The 13802-nt window shown below is 49.8% G+C and overlaps 1 protein-coding gene across 10 annotated transcripts in view; it reads left to right on the top strand.

Annotated features, from left to right (window-relative positions):
* Positions 1-13802, top strand: part of USP3 (ubiquitin specific peptidase 3) — a 236728-nt gene that overhangs the window by 124636 nt on the left and 98290 nt on the right. For 5 of the 10 annotated variants that reach the window (XM_060417834.1, XM_042252354.1, XM_042252353.1 and 2 more), the window contains one exon: positions 6546-6657. Coding sequence is in view for 6 of the 10 variants with exons in the window: in XM_042252353.1 (XP_042108287.1) it covers positions 6546-6657 (112 nt within the window). In the remaining 4 variants the exon portion in view is untranslated. Of the gene's footprint in view, positions 1-4018; positions 4040-6545; positions 6658-11319; positions 11557-11651; positions 11694-13802 lie in introns of those variants that run through there. The other 5 variants (XM_060417829.1, XM_004010541.6, XM_042252358.2 and 2 more) reach the window with 3 other exon arrangements.

Below are 13802 nucleotides of genomic sequence, written 5' to 3'. Positions count from 1 at the left end.
GCAGCCTTCTCCCCAGATATCCATTCTAGGGGGTCCAAGGCAAAACTAAGAGCTTCAAAAGCATGTATCAGGTGAAGTTGGTGACCTGTGTTTATTAGGAACCTGCTTTATGAATGGCAAGAGTTACATGTTCTACCCACATTATCTCAACCTTTCTTTACCACTCTGTGGGACAGGCACTGTTATAACCCCCACTTTGCAGCTTTTGAACCTAAGAGTTTCAGAGAGAGTGTATTGCTTGTCTAAGATCACGGAGTTGTTCTGTTGTTGTTTTAACTGACTTTTGGCTGCACCACTCAGCATGTGGGCTCTTAGTTACCTGACCAGGGATCAAACCTGTAGCCCCTGCAGCAGAACACAGAATCTTAACCACTGGACAGCCAGGGAAATCCTCACACAGTTATTAACAGGTGGAGTTATTAACAGCTCCATCCATTGCCAAAGCCAAGGCTCTGTCCATCAGGTCACTGTCTTCCAGGACACAACATTTCTTGAGAACCTATTAAAGGTAAAACCCTGGGGCCAGTACTTTGATAAATATCCAGTTGAATGAGGGTGGGTAGCTCTTGCATTCTAGGCAGACAGTTTCTTACTGGGAGGTGGATTAAACATGAGGGATTCTATTCCAAAGCAGACTGAAATAAGTGCTGTCTGTAAGGACAAGCAGAGTCCCACAGGAACACAGATGAAGAAGGGAGATCAATCCATGCTGTATGTGAGACAGAGAGGGAGGGAGAGGGGAGGAAAGAAGAGAGGACGAGGAGAAGGAGGGAGAGAGAAAATATGAAAGAGATGGGTGCTGGACAGATTTTTTTCTCTTTTTTAAATGTTAGTAGTTTGCCACATTTGCTTAACCTATATGGGTGTGTGCATCTTTTTCCTTTTGGCTGCGCTGCACAATTTGTGGGATCTTACTTCCCCGATGAGGAATCAAACCTGGGCCCTCAGCAGTGAAGGCTCAGAGTTCTAACCACTGGACTGCCAGAGAATTCTGCAGAATTTTTCTAAAGGATTTTTCCAAAGATGGGCTTCCCTGGTGGCTCAGATGGTAAAGAATCTGCCTGCAGGGCAGAAGATCCAGGTTCCATTCCTGGGTCGGGAAGATCCCCTTGGGCAGGGTATGGCTACCCACTCCAGTGTTCTTGCCTGGCAAATACCATAGACAGAGGAGCCTGGCTGGCTACAGTCCATGGGGTTGCAGAGAGTCAGTTAACCCTTTCACTTACACAGTTTTCTAAAGATGGGCTTTGTGTTGTGCCTCGGGAGGTGGGAGGACTTTCACAGGCTGGAGTGAAAGAGGCAGAGGAGAGCTTGTGCAAGAAGCCAGGGTGAGAGCACTGAGGATCTGCCCAGCAGTCGGGCTTGTGTGGGGGTGTGGAGAGAAACAAGGCTGGCAGGTGGGTCAAGAGCCTTGAGGCCACGGAAGGCTCTAGGCTTGCTCCTGGGAGCAGTGGGCAGCTGCCGACAGCTTCCAGAAGAGCTCAGGCAGGAAGTGGTGGTGCAAGTTTGCAGTGAGAACTGGCAGCAGGAGGTGGGGATGTGGCCTTTGTGTGGTTCCTCCCTTCTTTGGCCAAGACCCACTGCAGGCTGGCCACTCAGCAGGGGACATTTAGAGGATGGGCTCCAGCTATGGAAGCTCCAAGTCTTAGCACAGGCTGAGGGTCAGGCCCCTTCAAGGCCTGTGGCTAGGGTTCAGAGAAGGGAGTGTCCTGATTTTGTGTTTTTCTGGCTGGATACCAGGGAGGTGTGGTCCAGTAGGAAACACTGAGGGTCCTGGGGTGGGAGGAGGTGGTGGGCATGGGCAGGGGAAATGGAAAGGAAATGTACTCTGAGACAGGAGAAAGAACAGTCTTTGCATCTCAGCCAAGGCACAGTAAGTGCCCCCTGCCTGTTACAGATTCAGGCTCTTTTCTCACTTTGAAAGTCTTGTTTAAGGAAATACAGATGAAGTTGTCTTTGAAGTGCTGTAAAACCTCAGTGAAACCGAGAACCCGATTGCCTGGGCATTCAATTCACATAATTGGTTTTTTGATTCAGTGATAAGAAAAAGAGGTAAATGACTATAACCAAGTTAATATCAGGATGTCAACAATAAAAATACCCGTTATGGACAACCACAGGCAGAATTGGTGATGCATGTGGAAGGTGAGCACCTAGGACCAGTTTAGGGGGTGTGGGGGAAGCAAGTCTGCCTCTGTGTGTGTGTGCGCGTGTTAAGTCACTTCAGTTGTGACTGTAGCCCACCAAGCTCCTCAGTCCATGGGATTCTCCAGGGAAAAATGCTGGAGTGGGTTGCCATGCCCTTCTCAGGAGATCTTCCTGACCCAGGGATCAAACGTGCGTCTTTTGTGTCTCCTTCATTGACAGGCAGGTTCTTACTGCTAGCACCCCCTGGGAAGCCCAAGCCTGCCCTCTGTAGTCATCTCTTTCTGCGTTGGAATCAGCTTGCGCATCCTACGCACACAGGAAAAGTCAAATAAGATGCGTGAAAAATCTCTTTTTCAACTTTGCTTTGCACAGACTCTGGCAAGCAAAGAGCACTCTGGCGTCCGGAGTTGCCCAGAGGACTCTTTGTTGCTGGACAAGTGCGTCACCTCTCTAGGACCAGTCTCCTCCTCTGTGAAACTTCTGGCCCTTCCAGTTCTCTAATCATTCTGCCCTAAGGGTTCTTAGGGTAGTTTTCCACGAAGTCTTGTTACCTCTGATCTCCATTTCCAGCCTGAAAGCACCAGCTGCTACACAGGGAACTGAGAAAGGCTGAACGGGCTCTAAGGCCCTTTCCTTACTTTTCCGTCATTGTTCTTTGGATGAAAAAAAAGGTGAAATATCTTTTTTTTTCTCCTGTTGTTGCCAATTTATAACTGGGTCAACCACAGCAGAGCTTTCTAGATGACAGAATTATTAAATATGCTTATAACCTTTCATGTGATTGCATAAATGCATAAATTATGGGTATTGGTGACTTCAAAAAATGGTTCTGACCATGATACATGGACCCCTGCTCTTTGTTTCCAAACATTAAGTATTTGGCTAAGGGAGGGATTTCCTTGGTGGTCCAGTGGCTAAGACTCTGTGCTCTCGATGCAGGGGTTCGACCCCTGGTCAGGGAACTAGATCCCCGTGCCACAACTGAAGATCCCACCTGCCACAACAAAGATTGAAAATCTCATGTGCTGCAACTAAGACACGGCACAGCCAGATAAATAAATAAATAAGTGACTATATATTTTTAAGTATTTGGCTAAGGGAGACAGAGCAGGGAAATCACCATTTTGCGAGCAGGTATTATTGTTCCCATTTCATAGATGGAGGCTCCAGAAAGGTCAGGGTGCTGGCTGAGGTCACACAGCAGGCCAGTGGTGGAAGCAGGACCCCAGCCTGAGCAGACCCAAAGCCCCACTTCTTTCCAGTGCACCAGGCACCTCATGGGAGGGTCTGGGACTATAAACACCGATGATCTGGCTATGTGAGAATTTCATTTTCTGGTTAGCTGGATACTCCAGATAGCTGAATTGTCAGATTAGATAAAGTTCAGGGCTTCCCTGGTGGCTCAGAGGTTAAGGCGCCTGCCTGGAATGCGGGAGACCTGGGTTTGATCCCTGGGTCGGGAAGATCCCCTGGAGAAGGAAATGGCAACCCACTCCAGTACTCTTGCCTGGAGAATCCCATGGACGGAGGAGCCTGGTGGGCTACAGTCCATGGGGTCACAAAGAGTCGTACACAGGACTTCACTTTTCAGATAGCTGAATTGTCAGATTAGATAAGGTTCAGACAGAGGTTCAGATTAGATTAGGCAGAGGTAGAGGTTCTCTAAGTCTAGGATTCTTTTCTCCACCCAAATCCTACTGCTTAAAGCATATGAGCCTCTCCCTCCCAGGGGTTTGTAGGCTCCCAGAGGACACAGTTCGGGGTCCAGTAATGATTACAGTGGGCGGGGCCGGGGGGGGGGGAGTCACATCTGCATACTAATCTCTCCTGTTTGGCTCTACCTAGGTGTGCGCTGTGGATTTCATTTCCATTTCTCAGATCACTAATGCAGGTGAACATCTTACAGACTGGTAGCGGTTCCTTTCTTTCCTCTGTCTTATCACTGCATCTCGGCACCCTTATACCTTCTCCCAAGACCTGGCAGAGTGCAACCCCTGACAGATTCCTGAATCCTGGGGACCCAGATTTCTCTATCATGGCAGTTCTCTGCTCCAGAGAGTCAGTAGCCCTTTACGTCTTTCTGTCTTCCTTGCTGACCTCACCTCCCAGGTTTCTACCTCCTTGCGCACTACTCTCCAGCCAGACTGGCAGTCTCAGACTCTCTCTGAGTCTCTGAATCTTTGCAGGTATAGTTCCCTCTGCCTGGGATGCTATGTCCCCCTCCCCCACCCTACCTGGTTAACGTCCGTGTATCATTCACAGCTCGGGTCATATGTTACTTCCTCCAGGAAGTCTTGCCTGATGCTTCCCCCACCCCCACCCACCCGCCTGGGTGGGTTGCCCCTTGTTTGTGGCTAGGCAACATCCTGTACTTCCCGTCATAGCACTTATCATGCTGGGTTGCAATTACCTCTTTGCTTGTCTGTTTCTCTTGCTCCTTTCCTTTGAGGATGGGACTTCGTGTGGTTTCAGTTTTGTATTCTGTGAGTCTTGAGCATCAGTGATATTTATTGAATGAATAATCTGTCCTGGGTTCCTTTTAAAAGGATAAAAAATCTACCCTTCTGGGCTATCAGTGCTTTCAGGCTACCATCCTCCATTTCCCACATCAACCCTCCTACTAGACGAGGAGTCAAGGAAATGGACATTCACTGAGGATCTACTATATACCAAGCACCAAGCCAGGCCCTTTAAGTATGAAGTCATTTTCACAATTTTAAGGCTTAAGACTCCATGTCTAGACAGCACTTTAAAATTCAGAGGATCTGATGTCCAGTCGGTCACTGAATAAGCAAGGAGAAAGCAGTGATATTATACTTTCCATCTTGATAGTGGCAAAGAGATGTCAACAGAGGAGGTCCCCACATAGCTCATAGCTCCAAGTCTTTGTACTTTTAGTGCCTGGCATGTGGCAGGAGTACAGACAATATTTGTTGAATAAATGAACAAATGGTTGAAGAGAAACAGAAAGGAGGAGCAGACTTTCTTTCTTCTGAAGCCTAGAAGACCCAACATTTCTTCCTGGACCTGACCTAATATATTTCCTCCACGTGTTCATAAGCAAAACTCCACACTGAAGTATTTTTGTCATGGGCAGCTGTCCACAGTGCCAGCCAGTGATTTCTGCTCAGTCTATTGAATAAAAATGACTACACCCAGCTATAAAGGAAGCTGAGAAATGTCTTTTCTGAACCTAGGAGGAAAAGAAAACAGATTTGGGGAACTTCCCTGGTGCGCCAGTGGCTAAGAATCCATCTGCCAATGCAGGGAACACGGCTTCGATTCCTGATCCAGGAGGCTTCCACATGCCCTGGGGCAACTAAGTCCGTGCACAACAGCTACTGAGCTTCTGCTCTAGAGCCTGAGAGCTGCAGCTACTGGACACCATGTGCTCTAGAACCTGTGCTCTGACCAAGAGAAGCAGCTGCCGCAAGGAGAAGCTCACAGACTGCAACCAGAGGGTAGCCCCCTCTCACCACAACTAGAGAAGGCCCTTGCACAATGAAGACACAGCTCAGCGAAATAAATAACTAATTTTAAAAAGAGTCAGTCTTAAAAAAAAAAAAAACAATTTAGGGTGAACAGTTAGCAGTCACTGCCGAAGGATACAAGGATGGGCTTACTTCTGCCAATGTCACTTGGTGGCCGTGAGCTATCACAGGATCAATGGATGTCCGCTCTAGAATGGCCCTTGGGGATCGTCAAGGGCCAGGGGGTTCAACTCCCTGATTTTACCAATGGGAGACTGGGGCCCAGAGAGAAGAGTGATTCCTTCACTTATTAGGGTTGTTTGCTGCTGGAGCCATTTGGTTTTGCATAGTTGGTCAGTGCTTTAGCTGCAAAGTGGGTCTTTAAACAAGAAAACCTCATCTCCTTCATAAAACTGCCTTGAAGTTCACATTTCAATGACAAAGAGGAAAAGCGTTAAAAGGAATACAAATTTAGATGTTGATTATACAATGATTATGATAATGGTGCTGAACATAAATTCTTTAGTTACTCAGAAGGCTTTTCTGTGTCCTGTGGTTCCTAAGAATTTTCTTCATTGTTAGGAACTTCAGCTACCCCCAGAAAATACTGCAAAATTATTTATCTGACAATGCGTGTGAGGGGTGAAAACCACTTTTGATGAAAGAGCAATTACGTATTGTGTGTACTTGTGCAATTATTTAAACCTTCTTTGAGCTTTAGGTCTTTCATTAGTAAAAAGGAAAGGATTATACCTGTATCTAAGATATTTGCTGTAGGGATTTAAGAAGAAGTGAAAATCACTTGATAGAATATCTGGCACCTTTCAGTGAACCCCTAGGGGAATATTACACACAATGATTGATATAATCACTCTTGAAAGGGGCACTTCCAACATTTAATCAATAATCTTTTTCTTATATCTTCAGTTGCTGAACTCGTTGCCCAGGATCCACAATCGAAAAGAAAAGCATCTGCTCCCAAGGGAGACTGAAACAGAAAACAGAAAACCCAACAGCACGTGCAGGCTGCGGGAATGGAGTGAGTGATGGTGTGAAGGGAAGGCTTAGTCTTGAGTGAATGGTGGAGGGCTTCTCTGAGGAGGCTATATGCTTCATGGGAGAGGAGTCAGCTGGCCAAGCAGAAGGGAAAGTGGGGGAGAAAAGCACATTTTCTAAAATGAGGGAGCTATTTTAGATATTGGGGCTTCTCTGGTGGCTCAGTGGTGAAGAATCTGCCTGCCGATGCAAGAGACTCAGGGAAGATCCCTGAGCGGGGCAGGGGGAGAGGGGGCGATCCCCTGGAGAAGAAAATGGCACCCCACTCCAGTATTCTTGCCTGGGAAATCCCACGGACAGAGGAGCCTGGAGGGCTACAGTCCATGGGATCGCAGAGTTGGACCTGACTTAGTGACTAAAAGAGAAGGGATGCGTGACTGTGACGGCAGTGAGTTTCCAGTTTTATCTTGCCACACATGGGGAGTCACTGAAGAATCTGGGGCAGGGAGATAATGCTGCTGCTGCTGCTGCTAAGTCGCTTCAGTCGTGTCCGACTCTGTGCGACCCCATAGACAGCAGCCCACCAGGCTCCGCCATCCTTGGGATTCTCCAGGCAAGAACACTGGAGTGGGTTGCCATTTCCTTCTCTAATGCATGAAAGTGAAAAGTGAAAGTGAAGTCACTGAGTCGTGTCCAACTCTCAGCGACCCCATGGACTGCAGCCTACCAGACTCCTCCATCCATGGGAGTTTCCAGGCAAGAGTACTGGAGTGGGGTGCCATTGCCTTCTCAGAGGGAGATAATAGAAAGGGGTAAATGAAAAGAACTGAGAGAATGACAGCCAGTGATGGCTAGCTGGCTGAAGCCCACACCCAGCCCCATCATTGATTTAATCATTCAAGAAATAGTTACTAAGGACCTGCCTGCCATGCATCAGGCTGAATTCCAGGAGCTGAAAATCAGGCATTGAACAGGCCTAGCAAGGTCTCTGTTCTCCTGGAGGAGACTGACAATAGATAAACAAGTAAACAAGCAAGGAAGTATCAGATAAGTGCCTCTTGTAAAATTAAACAAGCTGTTAAAAGTGTCCCTGAGCTTCTGCTCCTCACCCTGTTCCCCTCCTTCCGAATACCTGCCAAGCCTCCTCCTGAGTTATCTAAGGAGATTTTGCTCCTAGGAAAATCTCTAAGGTAAATCATTAACCTAGCTCTCTTGGTGTTTTCAATAAGACATCTTCCCCAGGGCCCGGTCAGCTTGTTATCCTTGCTTTGGGACCACCGATTCTGCCAGAAGCCTGGAGTCTAAAAGTTAGATGAGGATGGTCTTGACAACCTTGAGAAGGGTCCTGATCTTGGTTCCCTCGGCAATGTATATCCCCCTCCCCAGCTGCCCCCTTCCCGCTCCAGGCTCAGCCCCTTCTCCCCACCCCCCTTTATATAGATATCCCCTCTAAAAGAAATACATTTGATAATACGGTTGGAATTGTTCATTCCTCTCCTCTGAAAAATGCAGACTTTTAAAACTCGCCCGCCTCTGCGGGCAAGAGCCGTTCTCTCCTCCTATTCCTAACCCCTCCCCCGCGACCGCCCCTGAGGGGACTCCAGAGGCTGCGTGTTCTGGGCACCGGTGATGGAGGCTGGCTCAGCACCACCGGGCTCACCCTCCTGTAAGTCAGAGTTCCCCAGCGCCAGAGGGATGCAGGCCAAGAATCAAACAGTGAACATTGGAATAAATGCAGCTGCAGAAAGGAGGGACTAAAAAGGCAGATTCCCCAGTATAACCCGCGGTCTTCCCCCTTTTGACACATTTACTCACCACGAGGATTAAAAAAAAATTTTTTTAACAGTATGAAAACTTTCAGAGACACAGTAAAGTTTTAGGTAAACCAAGCAAACGTCCCAGGAGGGTCTTCTGATTTTGCCCAGCTTTTCTGAACTGCCTGATAGTCATAGTTACCCCTCTGTGATCCACAGTAGTCAGGGATAATTAAGTTAGGACCCCTGATTGAAGAGGTTTCTATTCTAGTTAAAGAGAGAAGACTAATAAAACTTTTCCTTTCCCCTCAGCCACCTCTCCCCTCTCCACCCCTCCAGTTTGCACCTTACAAGGTATAGTCACATTCTTGATACTGTTAAAATCATAAATTCAAAGCTGAAGGGAAGTTTAGAGATTAAGAGAGGTTAAGCAGGACAATTACTTGCCATATACTGGGCCACTTCCTAACCATCTGCCCATGGTAGACATTGCTAATCGATCACTCCTTCGTGATCTAACTCTGGCTTACTGGATACCCTCCATGTTCCACTCCTAGGAGTAGTACAGCAGGAAACCAGCCGGACTTGTTTGCTACCCTTATGGACTGTCAAGGGGAAGACAGACATTAAATAAACACACGTCTGAAGAGTGTTTTAAAAGGAGGAATATGGGGGCAGACAAGGGCATCGCACACCTGGAGGGAACCAGGATGTGGGGCAGGGTCAGGAAAGGCTCCCTTGAGGAAGTGATGTTTAAGCTGAGATCTAGATGACAAGGAAACTGAGTTTTCATGAAGGTGAAAAGGGAAACATTACATGCTAGAGGGAAGACCAGCATGAGCTCAGGGCATGTTTCAGGGTTAAATGAGGGGGCATGAATGATAAATGGGGGTAGGTGTCCAGAGGGAAATAGGGCTTGATCCAACTAGTGCTTGGATAAGAATCGGTTGATAGGAGGAGAGGCTTGGGACAGCCTGAGCTGAGGTCACATTTATTGTTTCTCCTCCCCCTTCTTAGGAATTATTCTCTCACCTGCTGCCATTTTTTAAAAAGCTATAATTTTAAAACATTTTTAATGTAAAAACTTTAAATTTAGTTGTTGGTTTAGCCACTATTATTCAAGCACCATTTGCAGCATTGGAAAACTATAAATTATTGACTACCTACTCTGGGATGGCAATTCTCATGACTTCTCACATCCTTCTTGTGAGATAAGTATTATCTTCCCAGTTTTACGGATGGAAAGAAAAGGGGGTCTTGGGAGGACTAGAGATACTTGCTAAAGTTGGTCATCAAGTAGGCGACTGAACTGGGGTCTGAGCGGCTACAATTTCCACAACTCTGTCACTGTCATAAAACCTCCAAATGGCTTGCTCTAAAGCAGTCAAGTAAAGCTTGGGAAGCAACCAAAGAGGGTTGGCGGAGGAGTTGGAAATATTAGGGGGATATGGGGTGGGGGAGGAGGGGGAAAGTGTCCGCAGAGATGCTGCAGGTGAGTGTACACCTAGGCAGAGGAGCACGAGGCAGAAGCAGAGTGGCGGCGGGTGGTGCGGGGGATGGCGAGTCGTGAGAGGTGACTGAGGGCATCCCTCGACTGCTCCAGGACTGCCTACCGGGAGGTGCCCCGCTCTAACCTCTTCCCGGCCCGGCCCGGCCCGGTTAATCATTTCCTGACCCTCCTTCCTCCTCTCTCCCAGCCCGCAGGATTGCCACATCAACCTCCCCTCTCCCCGCCTCCTGGCCTGTTGCTCCTTCGCCGGGTTTTACAAGGAGCCCCAACTTTGAGGCACTGTTTCTAACAGCCCGGGACGCCCTCAAGGCCGTTCCCCGGAGAGGTCGCGGGCTCGCTTGGGTGTAGCGCTTGCCCTAGCGGCCTCTTGAGGCTTGCCCCATGCTCTTTTTTGGACTGAGAGGTCAGAGAGGCGGGGATCCAATCCCGGAGCGGATTAACTAATTAAAGGCTCGGTTTCCCCAGCTGTAAAAAGGGAGGATGGTAACAGCAGCTGGCGGGGTGGTGAGCGATTGAAATGAGGTATTGTGTGTTAAGTGCCTGGCTAGGAGGCAGCAGTGGGTGTTTAACAAACGTTAGATCCCTTCCCTTTTTATCACCTGATCACCGGGACCGCCCGCTCAGCAAACCTAGGTTACAGCTATCTCGCTTAAATTTAAACTGGACGTTGAGATCTGAATGTCCGATCATATGCTCGAGGTAAGGCCAATAGTGATTCATAGTGACAGGGTTTGAATCCAGGTTCACGATCGCCCCCGCCATCTCGAACCTAAGTGGCTGGCTGAGGCCACATGTCTAGAACCTAGTCCAGAACCAGAACCCGGTCAGTATGGTACCTGCCGCAGGGAGCAGACCACTAAACCAGTACTGCTCTGGGACCCATGCAGCCCTCTGGGCCATCGGGGGCCAGGCCTTTAACCTCTCTGAGTCTGAGCCACAGTGTGTAAAATGGGGGCTCTCTGTCTGCCCATGTGGTTTTTATTTTCTTTTTCACACTTTCTTTCGTGACCAGATTTTCTACCCCGGTGTAGTCAGACCATCTCATTACGCAGGATCAGTTTTCTGACTGCGAGCGCTCGCCCAGGCCGGGGAAAAAGCAGCGGACCGGCCTGGTGTGCCCCGGCTTGGCGCCCCACCCTTCTCGGGGCCGGGGGAAGCCGCGGCTGCTCGGGGTAGAGGAGTTGGGAAAGCCACTTCCCAGCGCAGTCTGACTCTGGGTCATCCGCCTGCGAGCGCGCGGACCCCACCCAGCTGGGGCAGACGGGGGCGGGGCCGGGCCTGGAGGCGGGGCCTACCCAGGGGCGGGGCGGGGCCGGCCTGGGAAGACGGAAGCCCCCAACCTAGGGGTGGCGGCAGAACCCGGATTCCGGAGTACCACGTTTTCCGGAGCCGGACATCGGGAGACGGCGGGCGAGAAAACCCGGCGCCCGGAAGCTTTTGCTTTCTTTGACGCAAGGGCTCGGGACGCAGCCGCCGTCGGCCGAGCGCCCGGCGAGGAGCGACCCCAGACGGAGTCTTCGGAGTTCCTCCGCCCCCGCCTCGCCGGGTCCCGGAGCCTCAGTCCTTCTCGCAGCCCTCCTGGTGGCCATGGAGTGTCCGCACCTGAGCTCCAGCGTCTGCATCGCTCCGGACTCAGCCAAGTTCCCCAACGGCTCCCCGTCGTCCTGGTGCTGCAGCGGTGAGTGCGGCCCCAGGCGGCCCTGCAACGCACCCGAGGCCCCGGCTCCGCCGGGCCTGCCGTCTAGGGGCCGCGGGCGGCGGACGCGCGGACTCGGGAAGTGGTGCGGGCAAGCCGAGCCCGGTGGCTGGGGAGGGGTGAGCGGTGAGGCGTGCGGAGCGGCGGCGGGCGGAGCGGCGGCGGCGGCTCCTTTGTTTCCCGTGGCCCGACGGTCCGGCCGGCGAAGGAGAGGCCCGCGAGGGATGAGAGCCCGCGGGGGCCACGAGCGCGTGGGGGACGGCGGCGAGCCGGGACCCTGGCCTGCGGCTCGCGCCCCCGCGTCGCCCGGCAATGGCTGGGGGCTGTGCTGGCCCGTGTCGCCGGGTCGAGGGGCTGCGGGAAGTGGGTGTCCGGCCCCCACAAGGCGGCCGCACGTGTGGCGGGGCCCAAGTTGTGTCCCCTCCTCTACCGGACAGGAAAAGCTCCGCTCTTGGGGGCAGCTTTGTCTGGGCTGCTGAGCGCGCTGGGGCCCTTCGCTACCTGCTCCCGCCCCGCTTCCTTTCGCTTCCCCCTATGTTCCAGCGACCCGATCTACGCCCGGTGGGCGGGAGCCGCGACCCCGCGAGGTGCTCAGAACTCGGGAAGCCGAGGTCAGAGGCTTTCATCAACGCGGGAGGGGGAAGTTTGAAAACAGGCTGCGGGTTAAAAAAGCTCAGAAGGCTGATGGAGCAGCTGCTTTGGAGGGGCGGCTCGCGCTGCCTTTCAGGTCGTCTTGGTGGGTTGAAACTGCTTTGGGATTTCCGAGTCCATGTGCTGGAGGACAGTTATTAGGTTTATGTAATGCTTTTGCATTGCTTAAGCATCTTAACTCCTTCTGCCGGGCCTCTTGGAAGCCCCAGTGCCCTCTTATTGTCTGCTCTAGCGACTTAGGATCGCACCGGCCACACTGCTTTGATTACTTCCTGGTAGGGCCCTGGTGCAGCCGATAGAGTCTTTGTTTATTAGCTTTGAGATAATCGGTGGCAGCTTGGGTTGGAGTGTAGAATGTAAATTGTGCGTTTCAAAAATCTTAAGTTCATTTGAAGAAATAAAGAGAAGAGCAGAGCAGTGGTACGGTTTAGCTGTGTGACGTTTCTCATTATGGGCCGGAGCTAGGAAGATAGTTTAGAGAATGCCTTAACACTTTTGACAGGTTACTTCTTAAATGGTGATTATTATGTCCTTGAAGAAAATCACAGGCAACAGCCACAAAGAAAAATGTACCCTGGTATAAGGTGTCTAGATAACTGTGGCTTCCTTGAGCTCTGAGAGGTTTGATGCTTTGCTTGCCTTTGTAAAGTCAGATTGTCTTTTTCTGCACGAAGCCCATAAAGATTATAACCGGTTAATTGATTTTGCAGTGCGGTATTGCAGTTCTTTTATGAGGGTGCAGAAAACTTACCAACGAATGTTTCTTCTACAGTGAATGTTGAGTATGAAACAACAAAAAAGGTGTGTCAAATTGCTTTATTAGTTGATGTTGCATTCGCTCTAATTGTAGCTGTGGTGCTGCGATTGTGGTAAGTTATGTCTTTCTTTTTTTTTCCCAAGAGATTTGGGGGAAGAAATGACCAAAGTAAACACTAGTAAAAGCATACCTCATGAAGAATGATGAAATTACCTTCTCTGTGGATTACTTTCTACAGGGATACAAAGCAGACAGCTCCCTTATGGCTTTTTCTAGGTAGACTCCCATCAAATTTTAAAATGGCCTCATTGGGCACATGCATCTAGAAAAAGGAAAAGAGTTTATGCAAGTGACAGATATCTTGTTGTGAGTCAGCCTCGCCTTTGCAGTCAGGGCGTCCACTTGACTGTGGGAAAGAGGTGCAGAAGATTGAACATCTCTTGAGGAACTTAAGTTAAAATGGAACATAACTTAGAGGCTTGTGCTGATATGAAGAACAAACTAGCATGGCTAGCTCTAAGGGAGGGGCTATTTCTGTCCAAGGGCTAAGATGGCATCTTTGCATCTTGCAACAAAGTTTGTCTCTGACATTGCTTTGGGAGGGTGATTTGAGTCATGTGCTTTCATTTGTAGAACCAATAAAGCTAGTTTTGCAACTTTATGTGGATTTTTTCCTTCTGCTCAAGTTCTGTGAATTGAACCCACTTCATGCGGGCCTCCCACTAACCTATTGGCATCCATTTATTGATATAATCTCATATTTTTATATTGAGCTTGATCTTGTTCTTGCCTGCCTGTTCTTTCAGTGATTGAACGATTA

This window comes from Ovis aries, chromosome 7, assembly GCF_016772045.2.
Source record: "Ovis aries strain OAR_USU_Benz2616 breed Rambouillet chromosome 7, ARS-UI_Ramb_v3.0, whole genome shotgun sequence".
Taxonomy (NCBI): domain Eukaryota; kingdom Metazoa; phylum Chordata; class Mammalia; order Artiodactyla; family Bovidae; genus Ovis; species Ovis aries.
The sequence above is the reverse complement of the archived record's forward strand: the minus strand, read 5'-3'. Positions and strand labels throughout refer to the sequence as shown.